Genomic DNA, 27818 nt, shown 5'->3' with positions numbered 1-27818 from the left:
TCAAAGTCATCCATTCATGTGGTATAACTCGAATAGAAAACCCTAGTTTTTTGTCGAATATTATAAATGTGCTATCACAACTCTTGTTTCCGGCCGGCAAATGAATTGCTTTGATCTAATGAGTCAAACAAGTTTTTTTTTTTTTTATAATGCAAACTACTTAAGCAAAACAAGCTCCTAAAGTCAAATATGTATGTTCATAAGCAAGACAAGATCCTAAAGTCAAATAGGATCCTTTCACTAAGTGACGTTTGTTTTGTATATGTGTCTAAGGGCCTTAAATTGCACCCTTGTCTTGTTGAGGTTAGTTGACCAAATATAAATAATAATAAGTCTTTAAGTAATCTAATCAAATGTCACAAACCTTCACTTGGTCTTGATGGCAAATTAAAAAAAGACTACTCTAAATTTTTTTCTTAAGTAGGCTTCTTATCTCACTAAACCTATGTTTACAGTTGTTATATTTATTGTATTATATTTAAATGACTGATTAATATAATGAAAATCTAATGGTGTCACATTTCTTCTATTTGGGAGGGGCAGGTCAGATCATGGGTCAGATTCTTATAGGGCGAACTCAACAAGCCCATCACTGTTTTCTATTGTAAACACAAATGAGGCCCATGTTTGACTCGTAGACATTAGACTTGTTCTAGTATATCTAGCCCATTTTTTAAAAAAGTTGGCCCATTATTCCTATCTTGTCTGATTGGCGGTTGATTAGCGGATAAGGTATTCCCGCCTGAAAATGACCGTCTTTGCTTCACTTCGCCAGAAGCTCACCCATGAATCTCATCTTCTCCCCGGCAACATCTCTTACGAGCATTCGTATCTCCTCTCTTCCTCACCGATGCAGGAGAATTCCACGCGTCAGAGTCCGAGCGCGCTCCGGCGCCACTCCGCTGACTCACACTGGCGTCGTTGTCGTCGGCGCCGGCCTCGCCGGTCTAGCCGCCGCCAACCGCCTGCACCGCGACAACGTCCCTTTCCTCCTCCTTGACTCATCCGACGCCGTCGGCGGCCGTGTCCGCACTGACATTGTTGATGGCTTCGTCCTCGACCGCGGCTTCCAGATCTTCATCACTGCCTATCCCGAAGCGCGGAAGCTCCTCAACTACGAAGCGCTGAATCTTCAGAAATTCTACTCCGGCGTGCTCGTCTACCACGGCGGTAGTTTCCACCGCGTCGCCGATCCGTTCCGCCATTTCGCAGACGCGATCAGCACCTTGGTTAATCCGATCGGATCCGTTGCGGACAAGTTATTGATCGGATTCTCGAGGTTCCGATCCGTGATCCGTTCCGACGACGAGATTCTGTCCGGTCATGAGGTACCGATAATCGAACTGCTGAGAGGAAACGGCTTCTCGGAGTCGATCATCGACACGTTCTTCAGACCGTTTTTCGGTGGGATTTTTTTCGATCGGGAGCTCGAGACGACCTCCAGGCTCTTTGATTTCATATTCAAGTGTCTCGCTTTAGGAGACAACACTCTCCCGGCGAACGGAATCTCCGCCGTCCCGGAGCAACTGGCGGGAAATCTTCCGCAGGAATCCGTTTTACTCAACTGTAAAGCAGTTTCAATTGAACGAGAAGGAGAATCGGGACCTTCAATTGTCAAATTACAGAACGGAGAAAATCTCAGAGGAGATCTAGGCATAATCGTAGCCGTCGAAGAACCGGAGGCCGAGAAGCTTCTTAAGATCGATAAAAAGCCAGTGACGAAACCGGTCCGGAGCACGGTCTGCTTGTATTTTTCAACGGACCGGTCTCCAGTTCGCGAACCGGTTCTGATACTCAACGGGTCAGGCCGGGGACTCGTTAACAACATGTTCTTCGCAACGGAGGTGGCTCCGACTTACGGGCCCGTCGGGAAGACGCTAGTGTCGGTCTCGCTCATCGGTACTTACGAGGGCGTGTCGGATTCGGATCTGGCGAGAACAGTGAAGAGCGAGCTTTCGGGTTGGTTCGGGGAATCGGAGGTGGGCAGATGGGTGCATCTCAAAACGTATCGGATACGATTTGCGCAGCCGAACCAGAGCCCTCCGACGGACCTGATGAAGGAGCCGAGGGTGAGATCGGGAGTTTATCTGTGTGGTGATTATCGAAGCTCTGCTACATTCGACGGAGCTTTGGTGTCCGGGAGGAGAGCCGCCGAGACTCTCTTGAAGGACAGGGGATTGTTAGTAAGTGTACAATCATAAATGCTCGAGATTGCAAAAATTATTCTGTTAGCATCAAATTGTCCTCTAATCGCTTTTATTTTAAACCATTTTCACGATTTAGCTGACCTAATCAGGAAATATTTTTTTCTAATTTTCCACATGTCATACATTTCTCTACTATATAAAATATCTAGAATATAATATCAGACAAAATCAAGGCAGGAAGAAGTCTAAGTTGTGAGGCAGCCCAAGACTATTCAAAGAAGGCGGGCAGAATGTGAACAAATCCTTCCCAGATTTCTAATCTACAAGCTGCAGCTGGATTTTGAAAACACTTGCTCTGACCAGTAACAGAGAAATGTCAAAGACTTCAATATCAAGGTATGCATGACCCTTCACACACCATCTTTATCTAGAAAAACCATTTGTAGGAAGAAAAGCTGTCGATGGTGACCTCCTAATATGAGATAACAGTCAAAGCGTCCATTCCTGTACCATAATCTGTTCAAGGAAGGAAAACATCTTCCTCAAGAGATGGCAACTAAGGTCGTGTAGTTGTGAGTTTCTTATGAATAGATGGTCCTAAATCTTGTGATTACTACCTCAATCTAACGAGAATAGTGACACCACGAAATCAAATAGTTTGAAAAAGAAAAAATCTTCTATGGGGTTCTTAATTGTTGTCAATTGTTTATACTTAAAAGTCTTATTTGACTTGAACAGAAATGGAAGAATAGGAAAAAGAAAATTATAAGATAACTGCTTATTTTCTTTTTAGAATAATTAATTTGAAGATATCTGTCATCCAAGATTTTCATAAGATGCATTTCAACAAAACATGGCAATTAAGGTCATTTCATTTGAGTAGGTCTTATATGAATAGATGGTCGCATTGGTACCTTAGAGTCAAAAACACGTCTTGAAAAATCTCAGGGAATCGTGACACCACAAAAGTTAAACAACACGAATTAAATCTCGGGTAAATAGTGACACCACGAATCAAATAGTGTCATGAGGCTCTTATCTTTATCAAGGTTTTGATACTTAGAAATCTTGTCTCCATTAACAAAAACAAAGAAGATTTTTGTGATATTAACAAATTTATCTATACTTTTATAATAAAATTATATTAATTAATCATACCTTTGGCATACAAAGTTAATTTTTTTTGGATAATAATTCATTATAACTCTTTTGTAATCATTCAGGTATCACATAACTTGTTATGTTACTTATACTAAGACACATTATATGACTTGTAAACACATAACAAATTTTTTTATAATATAATTGTTATATGACATTAGTTTTGCTTATTTACAAGTCGAGGTTAGATTTAAACTTAAACATTGTAACAATAAAATGTTTAATTAATTAACTATATTTTACATTTCATATAAAACTTGAATGAAAGCATTTTTCAGTCTTGCTCTCAAAATGGGAATAATAGAGAAAAATAAAGTGTATGCAACCAAACATTGTGCTTAGTGGGCACTCATTCTATCCCTATCACTTAAGTTGGCTGGTATATCACATAGCACCTACTTCATGAAAAACGTGGCACATAGTGGTTCGAGTCTAACTCGGTTGGAAACCGTCTATTTTTGGCTCAGTATGATCCAATTCAGGCAACATATGCATTGTGGTTGCATAACCAGTATTGGGAATTCGATAAAAACCCTAAACATTTGGTCCATTTGGGTTTGACTCAATTCACCCAAAACCAACATATTTAATTTGGACTAAAAAACTAAGCAAAAGGAGTTGAGCCATGACAAGTTAAACTTGTTCCACTCTAGTTTGAACTGAGTCATCCCGATTCTTATTGAGTAGAATCGATTCTAACTGATTCATATAGGGGTCATGGAATCCAGTGAGGCACAAGATCCATTCGATACATCCCCACACTGAAGCACTCATATAATAAATGAAATGAATTTTTCCGATTTACGAGTCAATTCAATGAGTCATAAAATCATGTCTCTAAAACTCTAGTTCGAGTTGGATGCAAAACATGGGTATCTATCGAAACATATTGCATGTGAGAACTAGGCGTGTGACATGCACATCAAGTCCAAAATTTGAGAGTCATAATTTGGTGCAGCTATTAGATTTCCAAAAGGGCAATGACTAGGAAAAGTATTCAAATGTACCATCAAAAGACTCAATTAGCACTCGAAAAGGTTCAATTTGATGACTTAGGAAGGTGACATGATGCCTTATCATTCAATTTAGCTCACGCCTCAAGTCTTGGTCAAATATTTGACCACCCATTTTTTCATTTTAAACAGTTTCTTTCTATTGACTTGTCAAAATGGAATTTTCAAGGAAAATTGGTATCTTAGTATATGTCTCATTTCTAGTTTTAATTGGAGCATAAATCAGTTTAATCCGTTTCAAAGAAAAGGCGAAGGTGCCAGTGTTAAATGGCGTATTTGTGTCGATAAGAATTAATGAGAAAAATTAACAATATGCTTTTTTTTATGTTTACGTCGGTTTAATGAGAAAAATTAACAATAATTTTTTTTACTCCGAAATAATAAATAAATTTTAAAAAAAGAGCACACGAAATCAACTAAATAAATTTATTTTTTAGTAATTTAAATATAAATTTGGTTAAAATAATTTATTATTATTTATTTTTCTTATATTACCAAATACAAAGCCATTAACATTTTAAAGAATTTGATATATTTTTTAAATAATATTTAAAATCTACATTGACTTTTTCAGTTTTATTTAATTTTAAAAATTAAGTAAAAATAAAGAGAATTATGTTAATTCGAACAATAAATAAGTAAATAAAAATCAATAATATAATAAGTTGTTATTAATTAAAAACAAATAGAGATCTGACGAAAACGTCGCAATTTTCCCACGCTCGCTTTTGAAAGGTTGAGCCACTCACACGTTTTTTAAATGGATCTGGTATTTCCCCGTTTCACATTGTGCGGGTCTCACTAGAGGCTCGCTTCCTTGCTTCTGTAGGCCCGCGGAGAATTATTTCGTTGGTTTTGTGGCTCCGAAGTTTGCTCGCAGCGCCTCGGAGGGGACCCGCGGACCATCATTTCCCACCCACCCAGCCTTTGACCTAGGACGAGCGGGCGCTACGGCAACACGATACGTATCAGATTTTTTAAAAATATCGTATATTACGTAACACCCGTAACGCCTCAATTGTCATTTTAACTCGTGACTCAGTGAGTCGATTTACCATTAGAGATCGTTGTTCAGGTCCGAGGCAAAATCACCCCTTAGTGATCTCCCTTTGACTCACCTTGGGTCCAACTTTTGAACTCGGGAATTTTGACTTGGCTCGTTCAATCTAACTCAGATTAAACCCACCAGTTGAATTAGGTTCGACCAAGCTCACACATTTCTACTACTTAGAAAGGAAAGGGAAAAACCCGACTAATTCAATTGTGTTTGCCGGTTTAGTTAGTGAACCATATTGTGCGACCAACCAGGTCATTTTTGTAACAAAAATAAAAAATAATAATGTCACATAGCCGTCGAAGGGGGGTAATTACCCTTTTCTCCTCCCATGGGATCTATCACCTTCTCCACCATGAAAAATATAGAATATACAATGATCATAATAGTTTTTTTTAACATTAATTTACCCCTAGAAATGTGATACGTTTTGTACTTTACAATATACAGTCTTATATAATACACAATTATGTCTAAATGCAACGCCCACCACCGTGGCCTATATTTAAACAAATTATGTCACGCGTAACGTCTATCATGTCTGTATTTTAAGTAGTCACTGCTGAAGTGACACTGGCCTCAACCTAGGTGGCGTTTCGGCCGATATCTGGAGACAAATAGGTGACTGAACGAAACAGCATACCAAACCTTAGACAAGACAGGAAGTGCATGTGTCGTGGACTTTTTGGAATGTGGACAATGGTCCGGATTTCTTTAAAAAAGGGGCTGATTGGAAGTACTAACAAGTAATTAGCTAGAAAATGTGTGGATTTAGTCATTAGTGGGACTATTATGAAACAATTCAATTGATTCAATTTTAATCCCACATCGAATCCAAAATAAAAACTTACTTAGGGGGATAGATGTGCCCTAAAGTTGGTCCACTAGAGGGTAGGTAGCCAATGACATGGGCAAAAGAAAGGGTATATGTCAATATGTGGCTTTCAAAGCAATTGGAGTTCAAAGAAGGTGGCTCCCATTATAATAATTTTTAGAAGACTTGGTTACATGGTGTCACATTTTTTGTTAGGAATTACCAAACATTTAATTGGATAATGTTACCTTAATATAGAATAGAGCTTTGACCATTTCCATTTCAGGGCAAAATCGAGAGTCTCATGAGAGTCTCATGTAAAATCCAAAATTTCTGGTCCTAATACTTGCTGACAAAATTTTGTACGATTTTTTACATGGCATCTCCCAATAATTGGCTCAATGGAATCTGTACGCCGTTACGGAGTTCTCGTCCGATACGTTAAAAGCTGGATAAGAGTAAGATATCCGATAAACGTTACATGTCGGGATATTACGGCAGTGGAGGTCTTTGACCGTGACATACGTGGCGGCCTGTGGGCCCGCCCGGTCTTTGACCGGACACCTTCGCGGTTAGGTCTCTTGCCACCTCTCATGCTCGGGGGGGGAGAGGGTTTTGACTAGCTACGGGCAGCGGGCAACGCTTCCGGGCAGCTGAAACACTGCACGCCAGCCTCGTTCACTTAAGTTGACCAGAAAGACAACAAAAAGATATCGAGACCATTTTCGCAGAAGAAAAAGCTCGCAGCAGAGAGACGGAGGGAAAAAGCAAAAAAAGAAAAGAAAAAAGAGCAGCTGAAGGGGAAAAAAAAAAAAAAAAAGAGTTAGTAAAAATATCCACTCGTACAAATCTCCTGAGCTTTTTCGCTTCTGTTCGTTTCTTCTGAATCCTCCCGCGGTTTATATGAGCTGCGGCGGTTTTTTCTGTGGAGAATGGTGGTCGATTTTGTGAAGTTGTAGTTTGGACTAGGGTTTGCGCGGTAAGGGTTTTTCTGAAGTGGCTCGGCGGCGGAATTGGCATGGATCTGTGGAGATTAATGTAGTGGAGCGGTTTGATTTGGCTGAAGATGGAGCGAGAGATCGCAGCTTCAGTTGTGGTATGGCTGATCTTGGTGTTTCATCCTGTGAAGGTGATTCGTGCGAATATGGAGGGTATGTGTTTGATGTTTTTTTTTTTTTTTTTTTTTTTTTTTGAGGTTTGGATCTTCGATCCTTTGGTTGTGTGGTCTTGGTTGTGCTGTGACGTTCTCTACTTTGTGATTGATGCGTTAGTGATTTTGATAGTTTTCCTCGAATGAGTCGGAGAAGTGGAGTTTGCTGACTTGTCTTTCTGTTGCTGATGTTTTGTTTGGTGGAAATGTGTGCCAGTGTTGTGTTCGTGAAGTAGAAGACCGACTGGAATTGGTGGATTCGTGATAACTTTATGTATTTGTGCTGTGTTTTGTAAAAGATTTTTGACCAACATGCTGATCCCTGACTTTCAAGGTCTGAACTCGCCTTGTTAGCTTACACTTACAGTATTTCAAAAGCGGTTCTTTAGTAGCAGAGCTCGGGTATGGAATTGGAATCCCTATGGCGGCAATACTTTGCACTAGACTTTAAGAGTGTTTACGTTGTCATTTGAGGGAGTTGTCAATGTGTTGGACTACGTTCGTCACTGTGAAACATATTGATGACCGTATCTAGGCTTTTATAACCTCTTATTCTTTTCTTCATATATCTTTATGTCAATTTAAAAGAGGAGCATCCGGGAACACTTATTTCTCAAACAGAAAAAAATGGCTACAAATTTTCATCAATTTCCCAACTACCAAACCTTTCAATCGTTTCGTTTTTGTGTGACTATCATTCTACAATATTTGATAGTGTTTATAAGAACAAAAAACACTGAAGGACTTAGATGATCTTACTACCGATAGTAGAGTGGGATATTTGATTGTTTGTCTTGATGGTTGAACGTGTTTCTGAATGACCACTGGCTACTAAGGTCTGGTTATACCATTTCTTCATGCTTTTACCTAAAGTAGGGCAAAGCTTTAAGGACATAAAATTGCAGCTATATAAGTTGATACTAGTTCACACAAAATGAAGAAATGGGCTGGTGGTAGCATCAAATTACCCTGCTGCCAATGAAGATGCAATTCAAACAATTTATGGTACTTGGAGTAATAAGTGTGGATGTATTGGGATGGGTTTTGTGCCGGAGATTATATGGCTGTATAACTAAGCAAGGTGACTGATTGATGATAGTGATAGTGTTTATCTCATGTCTTTTGAAACCTTGGATATTATGCTTATGACATTAGTCCTCAAATTCTTCTACATGGTCTCAGATCCCACCCATCATGTTCCTACCCAGTCTGTCTTATATCAGTCCATTATACTGGGTTGTTCTGCTGCCTCCATTGAAAAACTTCCAGCCAATTTTAAGAGTGGGATATTCTGCTTCACTAAAGGCCTTGACTTCAACCGATATTTATATGCCACAAAAGCGTTTTTGTGAAGTATTAATAGAATACTTTCTGAAGCTGAGATGTCCCAGTGGTGACCAGAGAAGTCTTTTGTTCAGCCATTGTATCTGTTTCTTCTCAAAGGAATTGCACTGATCCTCTCTGAACTCATTGTCAATAACAATTCTTGTAGGCCCTTTTGTTTGATTCAGCCTGTAAGGGCCAATAATTGTTGTTGGTCTTGCCTTGCAGTTGGTCCATCACTGGTGGAAAATAGGATTGTTTATATCTGGTTGAGTTGCTTGCTGATGTGATTGAATCATAGTAAACTAGCATAAAAGCTGTTTCAGTAGGAATGAGTTGGGAATCTAGTTAGCAAATTTAACTTTCTTATCTGTTGTGGTATCCCTGTCGTTGCATAATTTTTCTTGGTTCAATCAGATAGATTACATGATTGCTTTGTGTTTGATGTTACATGCTTGTTGTCGCAATGAGTTCTATTGAGAAAATATATTCCATTCTTGTCATTGTTTCTCATCAGGTTCTTGTCCTAAAATGCATAATTGGGAACTTGAATCTTTTCTTTCATTTTGTTTTTTAATAAGGCCATTAATTGTTTTTCTTTTTTAAAAACCTTGAATCTCCCTCCTGCTTTGTGTGATTGATTCTGATTCATGGCCTAGTGTTTGCAAATGGTTGTATGCTGGTTGTCAACGTGATGAAAACTTCCTTCTTACTTAGATGCTTCAGAATGCATGTACATATTAAGTAGCAAAGTTATTGACAAAATTCATTAAGTGCTAAGAGTGAGGTCCAAGTAACATCTAAATCAGTAAAATTTCCTTCCAGAGGTTGGACACCTGGATTCGGTTTTCTATTGATAAATCTCTTGGAGGAGACTTGTTAAAGCCCCACTCCCTTCCCTACAGTGTTGCTCTGTCCTTACTGTCACTGGAAACCCTATGTGGCATTCATTGGTTACCCTAAGTTTAATGAACTAAAAGTCTCTGTGTGGTTGGTTCTTACTTTCAGACTGTTGTGTTGTGGAAGTCTAGATAGTTTTCAGTAAGCTAGCTGGGTGCATAGTTGGGGTTTGATGATTTCATTATAGTGGTAGGTTTTGTGTGCGGTACTTGTTTCTCTCACATTCATATTACATATAGTTTCAGAAAAATCTAATTTTTACTTTTGACCTGTGGTGCCTTTGCTTTGACTGTTCTTTGCTTCAACTGCAGCTTTTTGTTAGTTTGTTCAATTGTATTGAAGAGCTTTATCAGCTTGTTAACTATAATATGTTCTATTTGTTGACAGGTGATGCTTTGCATACACTCCGTACCAACTTATTTGACCCAAATAATGTGCTGCAGAGTTGGGATCCAACCCTAGTTAATCCTTGCACTTGGTTTCATGTTACATGCAACAACGACAATAGTGTCATAAGAGTGTGAGTGCATTGCTTGTTAACTTCATCTCTCATGCTGTTCTGTCACTCAAATCATAAAAGTTCTTTGTCCGTCTCTAATTCTATCATCCTGTAACCTAAATTTGTTGTTAGATTCTGAACCATTTTGTGCTTGATATTAATTTTCTTTCTTGCATGCTTTCAGGGATCTTGGGAATGCAGACTTGTCTGGTCAACTTGTTCCTCAACTTGGCCAGCTTAAGAATCTGCAATACCTGTAAGTGGCACCACTAATCTTGTAATGCTCATAATTGTTTAATAGTTATGCTGTTAATGTACTTGTCATATTTCTTCATGTTTCTCTATGATTTTGTTGTAATTGTAAGCCTTAAATCCTAATATTCAAAACATTTAATCTATGTGCATGCCTGTGTGTTTTGTGGGTTTGTCATGTTGATACTCATCATTGCTCTGCCTACTGTTTATGCAGTGAATCACTCTTCGTCATTACACATCATCACACTCATTGTTCATTTCCAATATATGTAGTTCATATTTTGTGCCTTTTGATAATAGTTGGTTATCTGTACCTGGGGAAGAAAGTCTTAAAAAAAAAAGGAACAACAAAAAGAAAAAGATTTTTGTGTCATTTTCTACTTTCAGTGGTTTTAGATATTATTAAGTCTATTTGTTTTTTCAGTCTTGAGTGTCTCTTTCTTTTTTCCTGCATTTGATTGTAAACTTCTTTGTCTGCACAGGGAGCTTTACAGTAACAACATAAGTGGTACTATTCCTAGCGACCTGGGGGACCTGACAAGCTTGGTTAGCTTGGATCTCTATTTGAACAATTTTACAGGTCTTATACCTGATACATTGGGGAAGTTGTCAATGCTACGTTTCCTGTATGAACCTTATCTTTTTCTTTTTCTATTGTTGTTTTTCTTTGCTTCTTCCTGTATTAGGCATTTATTCAGTATGCTTTCCTTTTTATATAAAAACATTGAAATATAAATTGCTTTGCATTAAATAAATCTAGTGTACAGGACTGAGCCCATGATCTCAATGACCTTTCTTTTAATTTAATTTAATTTGTTTAGTTTCAAGGCTCGATAGGATATGGGATGCAGTCTCTGGGTGTAAGCAAGATATAAAAAGAAGGGTAGTGTACTGTGTAGGGACGGAAAGAATTCCAAGCCTTAAGATACCAGGTGAAGAATGTTGTGAACAGCAATATGCAGGCAGGAAGCACCTTCTTCTGGTAGTATATTCTAATTAGAGTTGGCCAAGTGAAAGGCATGATTTCAGTTCAAGCTGAACAAATGTCTTTGATTCCATCATATGTGTACCCGTCTCCACTGTGCAGCAGCTAGTTTAAACCTCCGCTGATAGTTGTTGAATCTCCCTCAATTACCACAGAGCAAATAAACTCTGATAGTGTAACTTTACACCTGTGAGATGGCATACTATTTTTTGCTTCTGCCAAATCACACAACACTTGCAGGACGAAAGCCATTTTGGCCTGGGTTGCATCTCTAACCCCAGCAGTTCTGGGGTTGGTGGAACAGTAGTGCTTTTGTAAATTTTGTGGAGATCTACAATGATAGATCACATCTTTGTTTGTATCAAATGTAATTGTGGGACTTTATCAACTTCTCTATTCTCTTTTTGAGGGTGAGAGGTATCCCTCTCATTTTCTTTTCTCTTGGTTTGATCAAAGTTATCAGCACTCATGAAAAGGAGGAAAAGGGATGAGACTTGTGAGCTCCGTTCATTGATGGAAGCAAAAGGATGTACCGGAATCCTCTACTAAGTGCACCTTTGATCACATAATACTTCTCCATGTGTAACAAATAGACAAAATGTCTTAAGTTTAGGTTAAGATTTGATTTTACAGTCCCTACAGATACCTCAATTTTGCTGGAAACAAATTTTCAGTTTTAATGATGTTTTACTCATTACCTTATTTAGATGAACCACTTATGACCTATTTTTTTTTTTTTTTTTAAAAGCTTGTTCTAGAAACTGATTTGTTTTCCTGCTGAAATCTCTGTGGAAGGATAGCCGGCTAAATAATAACAGTCTTACGGGCAACATTCCTTACTCTTTGACAAACATTTCAGCATTGCAAGTTCTGTAAGTATTCTCATTTTTATTTACACGCATCTTTGTTCTCTGTCTTCATTTTTGTTTGTTGTGTGACTAGATTTTTGTGATTTGGTAATGCAGGGATCTCTCAAACAACAATCTCAGCGGTCGAGTTCCATCTAGTGGTTCATTTTCTCTATTCACTCCCATCAGGTTTCTAACCAAACATTTCTTGCCATCCTTGAAATTGTTAGATAGTTGTTTTGTGCCATTGATGCTAATAGTATATCCCTATTTTGCAGTTTTCAAAATAACAAAGGCCTTTGTGGTGCTGTTATTACTGGACAACCTTGCCCTGGAGACCCACCCATTTCTCCACCACCTCCATTTATTCCACCACCACCAGCACCAAATCCTGGTGAGCATTTTTATTTGTAGTCTTTTTGCTATTTTTAACAAGTCTACTTATTTTACACAAAGTAAATAATGACCATCTTTTCATTAATGCTTTGTGCATTTAGGGGGAAGTAGTGTCTCCAGTACTGGAGCCATTGCTGGAGGAGTAGCAGCCGGTGCTGCTTTACTGTTTGCTGCTCCAGCAATTGGTTTTGCATGGTGGCGCCGCAGGAAGCCACAAGAGCATTTCTTTGATGTACCTGGTTAGTGATGATGCAATTAAGGTGAGCTCTGGTTGGTTTATAAATCTGTAATATAATGGTAATTGTGCATTTTCTATTTTCCAGCTGAGGAGGATCCAGAAGTTCATCTTGGCCAACTCAAGAGATTCTCTCTCCGGGAACTGCAAGTTGCAACTGATAGTTTCAGCAACAAGAACATTCTGGGAAGAGGTGGGTTTGGAAAGGTGTACAAGGGAAGACTTGCAGATGGTTCTCTTGTCGCAGTCAAGCGGCTAAAGGAAGAGCGAACCCCTGGGGGAGAGCTCCAGTTCCAGACAGAGGTGGAAATGATCAGTATGGCTGTACACAGGAACCTTCTTCGTTTGCGTGGTTTCTGCATGACACCTACTGAACGCTTGCTTGTTTATCCCTACATGGCCAATGGAAGTGTTGCATCCTGTTTGAGAGGTAATACTTGATTTATTTATTTATTCTTATAATATCATTGTTCTTTTATATCTTTGTGATTTTGAGGGGGAAGAGGCGAAGGATCTTTTGGACTTGGTACTAAAATTGAGCAAACGACCATTCCTGTTTCTGACTGTCAAATCGTGTGTTGGTCCTATGAATAAGTATAGAATTAATGTATGTTGGTAAAAAGGGTTTTAAGATACCCTAAAAGGACCCATCGCCCCCCCTGCCCCCTTTTCAATGAACATTGTAAGGTACTTGTGTGTATCGTTTTAAATACTACCTCAATTTCAGTTTTTGACATGGAAAGTGGTTTATGCACATGTTTGTTTTATTTCTGCCCCATCTATTGGGCACAGTTTATGTTAAGACCTTTCTGTATACAACCTTAAAAGTAAACCCATACTCTTGCTAGTTATTCATGCCCTGAGAGCTGAGTTTTGCATTTGCAAGAGGTGTGAATGTTGTGCTCATGTTTGTGAAATAATGATTATTTTCTGCAGAGCGTCCTCCAAATGAACTACCCCTTGATTGGCCCACTCGTAAGAGGATAGCATTGGGGTCTGCAAGAGGGCTCTCTTACTTGCATGATCATTGTGACCCAAAGATTATTCATCGCGATGTAAAAGCTGCAAATATATTGTTGGATGAAGAGTTTGAGGCTGTTGTTGGGGATTTTGGCTTGGCTAAACTGATGGACTACAAAGATACACATGTAACAACAGCTGTCCGTGGCACCATCGGGCACATAGCTCCTGAATACTTATCCACAGGGAAGTCTTCAGAAAAGACTGATGTTTTTGGATATGGAATCATGCTTTTGGAACTGATCACTGGACAGAGAGCATTTGATCTTGCCAGGCTCGCCAATGATGATGATGTCATGTTACTGGATTGGGTATGTACTGAATTTCTCTCTCTCTCTCTCCCCCGGTTTTTTTATAAATCAATTCAATGGGTAGTTCTGCTTACAGATGTCCGGGGTATTAATACATAAAACCCCAAGGGACAATCCTCAAACGTAGTTTCATGTATGCCAGCCTTCATGAAATCACCTGCTCCCTGTCACCTGCATGGAAAGAGTAGAGAGATGTAAATTTAAATAATAATAAGAAAAAGACAGAAGCGAAGTCACCTTAAGATATTTCCCCTTTTTCTTTGCCTGACGTTTCTTTCATGTGTAGGATCCTAAAGCAGAGTGATTTTCTACTAGCTAGCCTTAAGTTATTTTGAGTAATTTTTGGCCCACGATGGGAAATTTAGACCCAACTTTGTTACTGATTTTCAGGTGAAAGGACTTCTTAAAGAGAAAAAACTGGACATGTTAGTTGATCCTGATCTGCAGAACAACTACGTGGAAGCAGAGGTAGAGCAACTCATCCAGGTTGCACTTCTGTGCACTCAGAGCTCTCCCATGGACCGGCCAAAAATGTCTGAAGTAGTAAGAATGCTTGAAGGTGATGGTTTGGCAGAGAGATGGGAGGAATGGCAGAAAGTGGAGGTGGTTCGGCAAGAGGTTGAGCTGGCCCCTCGTGGAGAATCCCAATGGATTGTTGACTCCACTGAGAATCTTCATGCTGTTGAATTATCTGGCCCCAGGTGACCTCATTTATAAACCACGGAAGTAAAGGAAAAAAGAAATTATTTACCCGTTTTCTTTTTTCTTTTTTCTCTTCTTTTTTTTTGTTTTTTGTTTTTAGATGTTTTGTGTCCTTATAAGCCCATTTCTGTATCCAAATTGAAATCTCACATTTGTGCATATGAATCTTGTGGGGGCCATTGTATCATCTGGTTATCTCATGACGATTTGTAACTTTTGGGAAGAGAGATGCGCACTTCCCTGTGGGACGAAGATAACGTTAGCCGAAGCACTTGATTCTAAAGGTATTTTACAATTATGAAGAAACCCATGTTATGAAGATACGTTAGCCGAAGCACTTGATTCATGAATGAGGGGCAAAAAAGAGCAGTCTCTCTCTACTTCCCAATGTAAATATATACTGAACAGAAGCAGTGGAGAAATGAACGGGTTTTTGATACAACATCAGTTCTTATACACGAAGCTTCTTGCCGTCCTCCGTCCTCCTGATTGCCGTCCATCTTCTTTCTTGCTAGATTTTTTTTTAATCTTATGAAGTTCGTTAGTAAGCTTCTGGTCTTTGTTCTGCTTCCTAGTCTTGCGACCATCCTGCATCTTCACTCCAAACTGAAATGCAGCCTCTGGCATTGTTTCCTTCTGCTCGTTACATGTCGCCCATTCTTCTTTAGTCTCAAAGTCCCATCTGTGAAGACGGTCCTTTACTTGAATACATACAATGGTGGGCAAAACTGCAAAGTCCAGTGAAAACAACTATAAATAACCAAACTTGGGCAATAACTTGGAAAAATTTTCCATATCATATATCTCACTAAACTGAATGTAAAGAAGCCTGGACTAGGCAAGGTCACACTAGCTCAGCCAATTTTGGTAAAAAGGCCTCATATCAAAGTTAATATAAATATCTGCTCAAACATTGGATTAAACACTGGATTGGAGCATGTACATTTATCGGGACTGAGATTATTTCAGCCTAAAAGCAACCCAAAGAATTAACATTTCATGCCTAAGTCACAAATATGCTATTATGGCTAGTCAGGCCGTCTGTGGCAAGCTGCAAAACAATATTACCAAGAGAGATTCAAATAGGTATGTTACTTCGTTTTGATATCAAGAAGGAAAAAGTTCAAAAAGTCAATGGCAACAACTCACAGCTAAATATTTCAAATTAAAAATAAAATATATCACTTACTCGACCCCCCATATCCATCTTGGACAAGTCCTCCTCATCATCACTATCCACAATCTCCCAGTTAAATTCCTGATACCCAGGATAGCATTCAGAGTAACTTTCAGAGATCAAGTTTGGATCCTTCTCACGTGCATCCCTTTCCCGTAGTTGCTGAAGCCTCTGATCATCACGCTTAAACACAGACCCCATACCACCATCTTTGGCTTCTTCAGTCATGAACCTTGGGTCCAGTTTTGACCCTACTGGTAGTCCTGCCAATCTCCTTGGTAGCCGGCAGCAACAGCATGAGCTTGTATGGCATCATATCCATTCTGCTAACAAGCAACTAGAGAATGAGAACCCTGGGAGTGAAAAATCTTCATAAAGCAAGTAAAGAATGACTAACAAAAGCTGGTAAAGATGTGTATTATTGATGATCTAGGGCAACAACTAACAAGTTAAGTTCAACAGCCTAACTTCATTTTTCTTTACTTCAACTGACACTAGTTAAAAAAATGAAAATGCACCAGTAATGCCCATTGACTTATACCAGAGTAACAACTTGAGTTCAGGGCCTTCTGGGATACATTTCCACGTATAATAACATATGCCAGCTGAAACCCATGGAACAGAAGCAACATATTACTGATACTGAACTGGCTGAGGTGATACTAGTTCTAGCTGAATTTAGCCAGTTAAAGAAAGTGCAGTACTTGCAATTGTTTGGATTGCCTCGTATTCTCTAATATAAGAACATGAGTTGACACTTTTTAATGTTTTTTTTTTATGTTGAAGTTTATACCTCTTAAATCCTGTTTTACAGTTGAAACTAGAGATAATCAAAGTTCATGACAAATCCTACTTACCAGTAAATCAAAATTCTGGCTACACGGTTTTTTTTCTGTTTTAAACTGAGTGAAGCATTTACTTACTTAGAGTTTCCATCAGCCTGTTGTTTAACCTCTGGCTTCTTATCAATCTCACTCCTCACTTTGTGAAGTAATGCATGGTCCAAACCTTTGACTAAATGTGTATGTTCTACATCACCTGGAGCAAAAGAACCAGTTGAAGTAGGATCTTTTTTTTTTTTAAAAAAAAAAGAAAAAAAAGATTCCTGACACGACAGGAGGAGATCAGCATAATATGGTAGAGAGATAGAGTAATGAGGTCCACTCTGAATACTTCAAAATATTCTTTGGAATCAGTCTTGGGAAAGTGGAATTAGTCTCAACTACCCTCTCACATGAAATGCAACACTCAGGACCAACTAAAGAAGTAAGAAACTAAATCAAGAAAAAAGAAAATGTTCTGTTGTCACGTATGGAATTTGTATAAGTTTTGGTTTCTCATAAAAAAACCTCCAAGACACTTGCTGTTCTCAATAAATATCTTATGAGCATCAGCTGTCCTAAACAAAATGAAACAAACAAAACAGGCATAAGAACATATCTTAACAACACTCAGAGAAGACAAAGAATCAAATACCACATTCGGAGACACTCAAGGGCAAGAAGGACATACAGTAGATCAACAGTCCCAGGAGGCGCAACTGCATGAAATGACCCAAGTTCAGTTGGTTCATAGTCTGGATTTTGGTCTCCTCTACGTTCCTTTGCACGATCTCAATACTTTGGTGCTTCTGGTTCTTCTTTTTTCTCTTCTCTGTTGATAAATTTGGCAAAAGACAAAAAGAGTTAGCTGCTTTCTCCAAATAAGCAGTCATAAAATAACTATAAGTAATATAATTTTATGAGTACACTCGTCAATTATTGCTAGCTCAATAAACAAATTAAAAAGGTTGACATAATGAAAAATAACAAAAATACTCACTTCCGACGGGAGAACTTTTCCTTGTTGTTTTTCTTTGCAGTAGTCATTGAAAACTGAAAACAATGCCAATTAATCTATCAAACACGAGTCAAATCAGAGTCACACATAAAGATTATAGTTCATTATGTTTGAAGGAAAAAGACACTCAAATAGTGCTTCGCTAAGGAAACAATTCAAAACAGGGTGAGTATTTGTTCATTCCGATCGATAGACAATTCAAAACAAGAAAAATGAAAGGAAAAAAATAAAAATCGAAATTGAAGATATCAGAGGTGCTCACCTGCCGCACGTCGCCGGAGCTGATGGTGACACCGTGGATTCAGCGACCAACAAGAGGAGAAAAAAGAAGTTGTCGAGAGGAGAAGAGTAAGCAATTAGCCGGTCTGTGGGTTCGGGCTAACATCCGGTCCAGATCCGAGAAGCCCAACTATTAAAATCAGATTATGGTTGCCTCTTTGCTTATGTCAGACCCGGTTCGGGGTGAGTTTGGAAAATATGAACCAAGCCCATGAGCACCCGTAAAAATGGTGATCCGACCCATCTCTGCTCCAATTCCTGTCATCTTAGTTCTTGCATAACCAGCATCTCCTGTGCATAACCCAGATTCCTTAGGGTTTAGGGTTTGAGGTTTAAGGTGGGGTGGGAAGACCTTCATTAATATTTTTATCATGTAATTATCGTTTACCTGGCCACCGACCTCTAACAAAAATCATTGCGAAAACCAAGGACAATCTGAGACATTAGATGGGAAAGAAAAATCTAACCCAAGTTAAACTGCGTCTTGAATTAAGAAGCAAGTTTGCTCCAAAATGTAATATAAGGAAAGCAACAAAGTTACCAACCTAACAATAAGCTCATAGCAACTCTGAGCATCCTGAGGAGGGAGTCTGGGACACCTCTGAGCTTCCCCCTCCTCGGGACGCTGGCGAATGCCAATCTCATTCTCCTCCTCTTCTTACGGTTGAAGAAATCGCGCTTCCAACAATTAGTTCTGAAGAACTGGCGGCTGCTTCTTCACTGCCTGATGCAGTTTCACCTGATCCAAACCCGTCCTTACCGACGAGCTCCGGGACAAGATCATCAGACAGGTGAGGCAGTTTATGGCTTATCTTAGGAATCCAAGTCATCTGTTTGCTTCGTGGTCAGTTGTCTGTGATTAATAGTGCATTCAGGCGTATGCATTTAGACAAGTCAATATCTGGAGTTCTTCTTTTGCTATATTCATTGATATAGATGTCATTTTTTGGCTGGATATTCAATTCTTTGGCAGGAAATGATGTTTACCTTACTCATCTGAGCATCGTCCCTTTTCACGTCTACATTTAGTATTTTACATTATGTTGGTATTCTCAAATGTTTTGCACTTCTTATCATTCAAAATAAAAGAAGAGTTTCCACTTCTTGCTGTGGACCTCTGAATCTAGACCGTAAAGAATCCAGAAAAAGAAGCTGATGAACTACAGCAGGTACTTATGACAGGCTGCCCTGTTTAGATGTTTCTCCTGGTGCAGCTTTGCCATAGCTGTGCTGAGCGTCTAGATGGGTCTGCATGACTATGCAACCATTAGCTATCTGATTCTTTTTCTGTTCTTGATAGTGCATTTTCTTTTGTTTTTCGAAGTAGGTCGAGCCATTGGGATATGTTAGAGACTGATTATGTGATGTCTCTGCTTCAAGCCTCATTGAATACAAAGTCATAGCTGATGTAAAAAAGAAAATAGTACTGTTTTGGTCTGGTTCTCCATTGCTAGGGCTCTCATGTCTGGTCACTTAAAGGCTCTACTTGTGCACTAATCTGCTTGCACCCATGACGCCCATTTAGCATGTATTGTTGATTAGAGAAAACAGATATCTGCTCTAGGATCTGTTTAATAATCAACACATCCAGATTCTGTTTTATTGAATTTCTGAAAGCAGGGTCCAGGTCCTATGTTGTCTTTCATGTTCTTTTCTTTCCTAATTTCTGAGCAAAAAGTTTAGAACATTTTTCAACAAGTTTTATAATCTAGGGCTGCAAACTTTTTACTGGCCTTACCTGCAAGTGCTTTGCTTCTGGGTAACTCAAATTCTTCCTGTTTATTGAGGCTTGAGGCTTGGTCCTTTACCTACCTTTGGTTTCTTTTTGGCCCATTCAATAAAAGTTCTTTGTTTTCTCAGAAAAATCTAACAAATATTTTTTTTTTCAACTAAGGAGTGAGTTTTTATAGCAATTGTCCTAATTCAATTTTTCCTTGACTCTGCATGTTGGTCTCACTGAAATTTGGAAAGAAAAACTTGGCTGTCAATGAAGAGAGGTGAGAACTGTGTAGTTTGCTACTTCTATAATTATTTTGAAATTCTTTGGAATTGAGAGCAAATTTTTTCACAAAGGGCACATGCCAGTTAAATGTGTTTAGAACTTTTAGTGCATCAGACAGTTCAATCTGTCGTACCTTGATTGGCATTTTAACTGTGGTGCTTCTTACTATTTAAAAAGTTATTCTCAATCTTACTTAAGAAACAAGTTTTTTGGCAGAATATCAAATGGGGAGGACTTTGAGCTACTCCTTGAAGTGTCTTGTATAGTCTTCTTGCAGTTCCTATTGGTCGCATTTCGTCTTTTAGGAAAATGAAAAAGCTCTCTCAAGATATTTCCTTGATAGAGGCAGCACTTATGGCATCATCTCAGCTGGTAAGTGTCTTTGATCTGACTCGCTCTGGGTGAAATCTGGGTCGAGTCATTGGAATTGGGTCACTGTTTCCATGTCCAGCAGCTGGACTATGTCAGGGGATACTCACTGAAAAACACAAGGAATGAATCCAACACACTGATCCAATTCACCCCTCCCTAATTTCTTGACCTTGCTGCATCACTGGTCAACCTGTCGAGTCATGTAACCTGGATAGGGCATGAAGGTGGTTTTTTTTGTCCAACATTTCTCATTTCTTGCAAGCGTCTGTTAACTTTCTTTTCAGGACATGGATCTGCTAGTGCTCCTGGCCATGAAGTCTTATCGAAGCCACCTCCAGGGCCCAAAATGCCGGATGGAATGAGGAGCTTTACAATGGGTCGCCGGAGACCTCTTTCTAACCAGAACTAGTGTGATGATGCTTGTCATATTTCTGGTATGACCATCTGATTGGGCAATTCTTGGAAATGTGCAAAAGAGTGCGGTTTGTTTTTAAGAGTCTATGGCTTCAAGCTAAAGCAGTTGCTCCTGGCTATGTGCGGTAGTGCACAATAACTGTGTAATTCCTTATTCATGGAGGTGACAAACAGGAAGAAAGTATCAGCAAATTCTCGACACACGGCACAGGTCAATGCGAATAAGTAGGCTAAAATTTTTAAGCAAGCAAAAAAACAAATGAGTTATCATGCATCAACTTGAAGAACCACTCCAGTACAAAAAAACTCATCCTAGTACCGCCACGTGGTGGCACCAGAACCACCCCCTCCATTTTTTCAATTTTCCTTTCCATTTTCATAATTTCAATTTCCTCGTCAGTCGTCACTCTCCCTCTTCACTCCTACCAAATTCCGCGGCCTCACTTGCTTTGTCTCCACTCCGCTGTCTTCACCCCCCTCCCCTCCTCGCCATGATCGCCTAGGGTTATCCTTCGGTTCTAAAATCACCCAGAAGAACAAAAATATTTTTTAATCATGGCGGTTTCCTTAACTCCCTACTTGCCGCCATTTCTTCTGCCGGAACCCGGTCGGAGAATCAGAGTTCCTTGCGCCGGATTCCAGCTTCGGAACAGTGGGAAACGATTTCGGTTTAGAGTGAAATCGGTGGAGGATGAGCGGACGGCAGTCGTGGAAGCTGATGAAATCGAGAGATCTCTGAATAAGTACCGGTTCAATGGAAATGGAAGTAGTTATGGGTATAACGGATCGGTCGGATCTAATGAGACTGTCGGTGAGGTTTTGAATGGGAACGGAGTGGGTAATGGGAGTTTGGTCAAGTATGTTAATGGCAATGGTGCGGCGATGAAGGAGAGGGCTGGTGAGTCCGTGACGGTGGAGTCGGAGGGGAAAGTGAAGAAGTCGATTGAGGATATTGGACAGGAAGAGGCCTGGTTTAAGCAATGTGGAAGGGAGAAACTTGAGGTGACGTGTATTTTCTCTTAGATCTATCTCCGTTGAGGAAATCTACGAGTGTTTGTATCACCTGGCACTTTGTTGTTGTCTCGGAGATTATAGAATGAAGCATTTTGCATTTTTTTTTCTTTCTATTTTTTAGTTTTCTGCGTTATTTTGACTTACTGATCGATGTGTAGGTTTCAGTTGCTCCTGGTGGACGATGGAACAGATTCAAAACATATTCAACTATTCAGAGAACCGTGGAAATATGGGGATTCGTACTGACCTTTCTGTTCAGAGCTTGGCTTGATAACCGGAAGTTCTCATATCGAGGTGTGAGTTTAAAACTTTAAAAATAACGGACCTGGTAGTAATAGGTTGTTGAAGGGTTGTTCCCTTCGTGTTGAAATATGGAAACTGGAACTTGCAGAAAATGAATAGCATGTATAATAGGTTGGATTCACCGATCAAAAGAAGAAACGAGGGCAAAAAAAGAACAAAGAATATAGAACTCGTTGTAGGATATATACTATCAAGAGTAGACTTAGAAACTGTTTTACATGCAGTTAATTAAGTTGTCTCAGCAGCTATGACCCAAAGGGACTGAGTACTATGGAAATAGTTTAGGTCTTACGTATTAGTCTTATTGGCTATTAGTGGCCTTGAAGGACGTTGGTAACTGAGAGAGAGAGTCACTTGCACCTACATAAATAGTTTAGGTCTTACGGATTAGTCTTATTGGCTATTAGTGGCCTTGAAGGACGTTGGTAACTGATAGAGAGAGTCACTTGCACCTACTTATTTCAATCCTAATGCTTTCTATTCTCCTGAATAATCAGTTTTAATTGATGACTTGGGAATTTGCAGGGGGGATGACCGAAGAGAAAAAAGTTAAGAGACGAAAGTCCCTTGCCAAGTGGTTAAAGGAAAGTATTTTGAGATTAGGACCTACATTCATCAAAATAGGACAGCAGTTCTCTACAAGAGTGGACATTCTTGCTCAGGAATATGTTGATCAATTGTCTGAGCTTCAGGTCCAATATCTTCATTTCAATTGTTTCTCCTGCGGTTGTAGTTCTCTCTCTATTTTCGGTGGAGATTGGTATAGTTTGTGCTTGCAACATTATAGGAAATAATGATGTTTACACTTGAATACAGGACCAAGTTCCTCCATTCCCATCAGAAACTGCTGTAGAAATAGTTGAAGAAGAGCTTGGAGCTCCATTGAATGAGATATTTGACCGATTTGACTATGAGCCTATTGCCGCTGCAAGTCTTGGTAACCTTCATTTGCAGCTATCTTTTGTTTTCCTTGACCATATCAGATCCTTTTGTTTAGCCTGAGTTGGCAGTTTGGATTATGAAATACTTTTCTCTCTTTATTGGTTCAGAGTAACCATTATAGTCGGCAAACATAAAATAACAAGGACTTCTCTGTGCAGGTCAGGTGCACAGAGCAAAATTGAAGGGTCAGGAAATTGTGATTAAAGTACAGAGGCCTGGCCTGAAGGATCTTTTTGATATTGATCTAAAGAATCTGAGGGTAAGTCAATATGCAAAGTTCTTTATATGTGTGTACACATTCTTCTCAACTGGTTCCTGTTTTGGACGGTCATATTTTTTGCCTGTATAATTTGGGGTTAAGCCTCAGAAGTTTTCCACTTTGAGTGTGTTTCATCTTCCACTTCAGCCATTAAAGAGAGACAGATTGTAGTTCTAGTTCAAAATGGCAGTGATTTTCTTTGACATGGATATCTAAATTGAGTGAAAGAGGCTTTAAGAAGACGAAAATATCTTTGCAGTTTGAAGAGTTGTCCTCTTCAGAATTTTTGAACCTTCTCATGAGTTGACTGGTCTTTAAATAGACCAAGAGTTGCAATTCCTCACGTTATTGTTGTAATGGTTTCCTTCAGGTCATAGCTGAATATCTTCAGAAGATTGACCCCAAATCAGATGGAGCAAAGAGAGATTGGGTTGCCATTTATGATGAATGTGCAAATGTTCTATACCAGGTTTGTTCCTTGGAGTTGTTCTTTTCAAGTTTCTTCATCATTTAAATGTGATTTGTCCTTTCTTTGAACAATTAATTTTACATGAATTCACACCTCTCACAAAATATTCTTTTGCGAGAGCCATGGATTCTGGCTAAAATTTTGCTGATGCACAAGTTTAGGTGCTGGATGCTATGTCTGAGTACATCATGAAAAGTTATTGTTTGGTGGTTCTAATAAAAAAGATACTACTGTGCATCTTTTGGAGCTGATATCATCCATTATGATGTTACAGGAAATTGATTATACCAAAGAAGCAGCTAATGCTGAACTTTTTGCAAGTAACTTCAAAGACATGGATTATGTTAAAGTTCCTACTATTTACTGGGACTACTCTACTCCACAGGTTAGTCTGTGTAACCTTTTCTTTCTTGCTTTCAACAAATAGATCCTTTGTATCAGTAGGTTGCTCCCTCTCTTATTTGAAATTTATTGTGTTTAAGGTTCTCTCAATGGAGTATGTCCCTGGGATAAAAATAAACAGGATAGCTGCACTAGATCAGCTAGGTGTTGATCGCCAAAGGTGAGTAAATGCTAGTCTTCTCTGATTTGTTGGATTCTATTGGAAGTGATAAAAAAACTCTTTTGGTAATTTTGACATCCCTTTTCTTCATTTATTCTGCAGATTGGGTCGATATGCTGTTGAGTCTTATTTGGAACAGATTCTATCCCATGGATTTTTCCATGCAGACCCAGTAAGTTGCTTTTAAGATTTCTAAAATGTCTTGGATTGTTATTGTTATTGTTATTACTATTTTATTTTATTTTATTTATTGAAAAGAACTATCTCTGATGTTATGGAATATAAAGACCATAGTTGGCAACCAAGTGCAAACCATTTTGTTTAGTTCTGCAATTAGCCAGGTATCTTACTGAAGATATTGATAATTTTACAGAAGATTTTAATACAGGAAGAAAATTTGTAGTGTGATAACCCCTAGGAAAATGTCATCAGACATGTCAAGATAGAATCAATGATGAATACATGTCTACTTAAGAGGAATAAAGCTTGAAATCGATGAGTTCTTTAATTCTGTCTACACCTTGTATCCTTGCAGCATCCTGGAAATATTGCTGTGGATGATGTGAATGGTGGAAGACTTATCTTTTATGATTTTGGTATGATGGGGAGGTAATTGCTTGTGCTTTTCAGTTAGGATAAATTTATAGGTAAATGTGTTTCTGGGTTTGAACCCTGTTTATGTATGTAAGTAAAAGAATTACTTTTGGCATGTTGCAGTATCAGTCCAAATATAAGGGAAGGTTTGCTTGAAACTTTCTATGGGGTTTATGAGAAGGATCCAGATAAGGTAATCCTTTACCTGCCAAGTTTCTGAACTAAAATATTTTTTTTTGTTTTAATTGATATGAATTAAGTCCAAAGTTAACAAAATGTTGGTGTATTGTCTAGGTTCTCCAAGCCATGATCCAGATGGGCATCCTTGTTCCTACAGGAGATACGACAGCTGTCAGGAGGACAGCTCAGTTCTTTCTCGACAGGTGTTTCAAGAATTCTTGTTCTTGTTAAAAAAATGGCTCTGTTTTTTACTTCATTGGTTGTTCCAGTGTCTGTATTGACTTAATGAGCAAATTCAGTTTTGAAGAACGCCTTGCTGCACAAAGGAAAGAAAGAGAGATGGCCACAGCTGAACTAGGCTTCAAGAAACCACTATCCAAGGAGGACAGGATAGCAAAGAAGAAGCAGCGCCTAGCTGCAATTGGTAAAACATCTTGTATTGCTCTAGAAGAATAGACTGCCACAGGTCTTAAGCCCTGAAAGGATCTCTCACCTATGAATTGCTACTCTTTACAGGAGAGGATCTTTTGGCCATTGCAGCTGATCAACCTTTCCGTTTCCCAGCCACTTTCACCTTTGTTGTAAGAGCATTTTCAGGTACACGGGCAGCTACAACTTTGGCTTGTACTCTTTTTTATTCTCTCTGTGGATTTTTTGTACCCATTTCTGACAAGTTAGGATATTCTTTATGCAGTATTGGATGGCATAGGGAAGGGCCTTGACCCTCGATTTGATATCACTGAAATTGCTAAACCGTGAGTATAATCTTAAAATGTGTGCAAATCTTTGTAACCGGTTGATAGAAAGTTTTCTTTTTCTTGTTCTGAAATGTATAATTTTTCTTTTGAACTAGCTATGCATTGGAGTTGCTAAGGTTCCGTGAAGCGGGAGTGGAAGTCATAGTGAAGGTGAGTTTCGTGAATTTAGGGATTATCTCAGCCCCAAGTATAAGTGATCAGAATCGAGCCTTTTTATCATCTTTAATATTTACAGGATTTGAGAAAAAGATGGGGCCAGCAGGCTCGTGCTTTCTACAATGTTTTCAGACAGGCTGACCGGGTCGATAAGCTTGCTGAAATTATACAAAGATTGGTAATGACATTAAACACTTAAAGTTGGGTGATCCTGTGATGGTTTGGAGCACCAGAGCTCTTAAATGTTTATTTCCGTTCTTTTGACAGGAGAAAGGTGACCTGAAGCTTCGAGTACGTACTTTAGAGTCTGAGAGAGCTTTCAAACGAGTTGCTGCTGTTCAAATGACTGTTGGAAGTGTAAGTTTTGCTTCACTGCCTCCTTGCAAATTGCATATGTAACAATTTTTTCTGTATTACTTTACAGATGGTCATTGTTGGCTGCTATATTGTACTAACTTAAAAAGATTTTAATGTGGTATAAATTATTATGATACCTCAATGCCTTAGATTCCCTTGTAAATACTTTTTACCTTCTCTGAACGTCATAGCCGCCTTAGCCCAAGTGTAGTTTAGACTAGATATCGAAGTGTAAAGAAGGAGATATTAGTTTTATTATGTCAAACTTTTGTTGCCATTTTTGGAGTTTTTAAATATTTTTTCAAAAGATGTAGCATGTGGATTATTCAATACTTTAAACATGTTTCTGAATTAACAAAAGGATGCACCCATTGACTCGTCTCTTTGTTTAATTGACAGGCGGTGGCTGCAGGCAGCCTACTTAACTTTGCCACCATTTTGTATTTCAATTCTATTCGGGTAAGTATTTCCGAAAAAGCTTATTTTCCCTTGAAAATCAAACATACGTACCTTTGTTTCTATTTGCTACAAGTAAAACTGATTAGTCGTTTATATGCTTAGTTTCCTGCCATGGCTGCCTATACATTATGTGCGTTTTTTGGGGCAAAAGTTCTGTTTGGCATTCTCAAGGTTAAAAAGTTAGACCAACAGGAGAGGCTGATAACAGGCACTGCTTGAACCATTTGGTGAGGGAGGTCCTGCAATTTTTGTAAGAATATTTCCTTTTTAACATTTCTTCAGTTTACTAGTGTACAAATTCATTTGCAACACAGATGGTGAGGCGGATAATTGTAAATGTCAGGTTAATGTATATATTAATATAAAGTAGTTGCAGAGCGTCTTCATGCTGTCTAATTCAATTTGTTTGCTCATGGCCATATGAAATACTTCCTCTTTCTAACTATATATGGTTAATGGTTCCTCTTTCCAAGACGTCCCAGAATTTTACAGGGGACAAGATTATATGATTTTTGGGAGGGACTCCAGATATCTCGAAATATTATATCAATTTCTTTGACCCATTAAGTAACTCTGCACGATTTCAAGGCAGAAAATGATTAGCAAGCACCAATCATGGAAGTGTGGAATCAAATTGCAGTTATCTTCAGTGGATTATCATTGAAGAGTGGAATCAAATTGTAGGGAATGTTGATGGTGAAAGTACTTTCACTAGTAAAAATGACAAAAACTCCTTAAGAGTAGAAAGTGAATTACTTATAGAATTCATTTTTGCTGGTTATTATGAAAAAAAAGGAGAATTTGATCATTATCTAATTTTTAATAATTATTTTTGAGAATGATAATAGTTAATTTTTTTTTAGGGGTTT

At 38.7% G+C, this 27818-nt stretch overlaps 3 protein-coding genes and 1 pseudogene across 3 annotated transcripts; 3 read left to right on the top strand and 1 right to left on the bottom strand.

Moving 5' to 3' along the window:
- Positions 1-785: 785 nt before the first annotated feature.
- LOC137940163 (15-cis-phytoene desaturase, chloroplastic/chromoplastic) lies at positions 786-2702 on the top strand. Its single transcript, XM_068785097.1, has 2 exons — positions 786-2183; positions 2357-2702. The coding sequence occupies exons 1-2, from the start codon at positions 786-788 to the stop codon at positions 2441-2443; spliced, it is 1485 nt and encodes a 494-aa protein (XP_068641198.1). The 3' UTR covers positions 2444-2702.
- A 4213-nt stretch (positions 2703-6915) lies between these two features.
- Positions 6916-15013, top strand: LOC137942045 (LRR receptor kinase BAK1-like). Its single transcript, XM_068787718.1, has 11 exons — positions 6916-7340; positions 9950-10082; positions 10246-10317; positions 10799-10942; positions 12102-12173; positions 12267-12338; positions 12428-12543; positions 12647-12784; positions 12869-13210; positions 13717-14111; positions 14502-15013. The coding sequence occupies exons 1-11, from the start codon at positions 7256-7258 to the stop codon at positions 14814-14816; spliced, it is 1884 nt and encodes a 627-aa protein (XP_068643819.1). The 5' UTR covers positions 6916-7255; the 3' UTR covers positions 14817-15013.
- Positions 15014-15126: 113 nt separating this feature from the next.
- LOC137942046 (suppressor of mec-8 and unc-52 protein homolog 2-like) lies at positions 15127-18129 on the bottom strand (annotated as a pseudogene).
- Positions 18130-20326: 2197 nt separating this feature from the next.
- On the top strand, positions 20327-27360 carry LOC137941655 (protein ACTIVITY OF BC1 COMPLEX KINASE 8, chloroplastic-like). Its single transcript, XM_068787158.1, has 21 exons — positions 20327-20482; positions 20767-21898; positions 22069-22204; positions 22739-22905; positions 23030-23150; positions 23314-23414; positions 23785-23883; positions 24158-24268; positions 24366-24445; positions 24548-24617; positions 24981-25054; positions 25163-25232; positions 25334-25422; positions 25519-25643; positions 25736-25816; positions 25914-25974; positions 26073-26127; positions 26213-26311; positions 26401-26490; positions 26890-26949; positions 27052-27360. The coding sequence occupies exons 2-21, from the start codon at positions 21452-21454 to the stop codon at positions 27166-27168; spliced, it is 2253 nt and encodes a 750-aa protein (XP_068643259.1). The 5' UTR covers positions 20327-20482; positions 20767-21451; the 3' UTR covers positions 27169-27360.
- Positions 27361-27818: the final 458 nt, after the last annotated feature.

The sequence above is a fragment of the Aristolochia californica genome, unplaced genomic scaffold (genome assembly GCF_029961685.1).
Source record: "Aristolochia californica isolate CCGP_79_NKW_82.1479 unplaced genomic scaffold, dmAriCali1.0.hap1 SCAF_9, whole genome shotgun sequence".
Taxonomy (NCBI): Eukaryota; Viridiplantae; Streptophyta; class Magnoliopsida; order Piperales; family Aristolochiaceae; genus Aristolochia; species Aristolochia californica.
The sequence above is the reverse complement of the archived record's forward strand: the minus strand, read 5'-3'. Positions and strand labels throughout refer to the sequence as shown.

Coding starts and splice junctions, on each gene's coding strand:
- LOC137941655 (XM_068787158.1), top strand. CDS start 21,452: ATGGCGGTTTCCTTAACTCCCTACTTGCCGCCATTTCTTCTGCCGGAA. Junction 24,446..24,547: donor CTAGGTGTTGATCGCCAAAG/GTGAGTAAATGC, acceptor TTTATTCTGCAG/ATTGGGTCGATATGCTGTTG. Junction 26,312..26,400: donor CTGAAATTATACAAAGATTG/GTAATGACATTA, acceptor TTCTTTTGACAG/GAGAAAGGTGACCTGAAGCT.
- LOC137942045 (XM_068787718.1), top strand. CDS start 7,256: ATGGAGCGAGAGATCGCAGCTTCAGTTGTGGTATGGCTGATCTTGGTG. Junction 7,341..9,949: donor GATTCGTGCGAATATGGAGG/GTATGTGTTTGA, acceptor ATTTGTTGACAG/GTGATGCTTTGCATACACTC. Junction 10,083..10,245: donor GACAATAGTGTCATAAGAGT/GTGAGTGCATTG, acceptor GCATGCTTTCAG/GGATCTTGGGAATGCAGACT.
- LOC137940163 (XM_068785097.1), top strand. CDS start 786: ATGAATCTCATCTTCTCCCCGGCAACATCTCTTACGAGCATTCGTATC. Junction 2,184..2,356: donor TGAAGGACAGGGGATTGTTA/GTAAGTGTACAA, acceptor TAAAATATCTAG/AATATAATATCAGACAAAAT.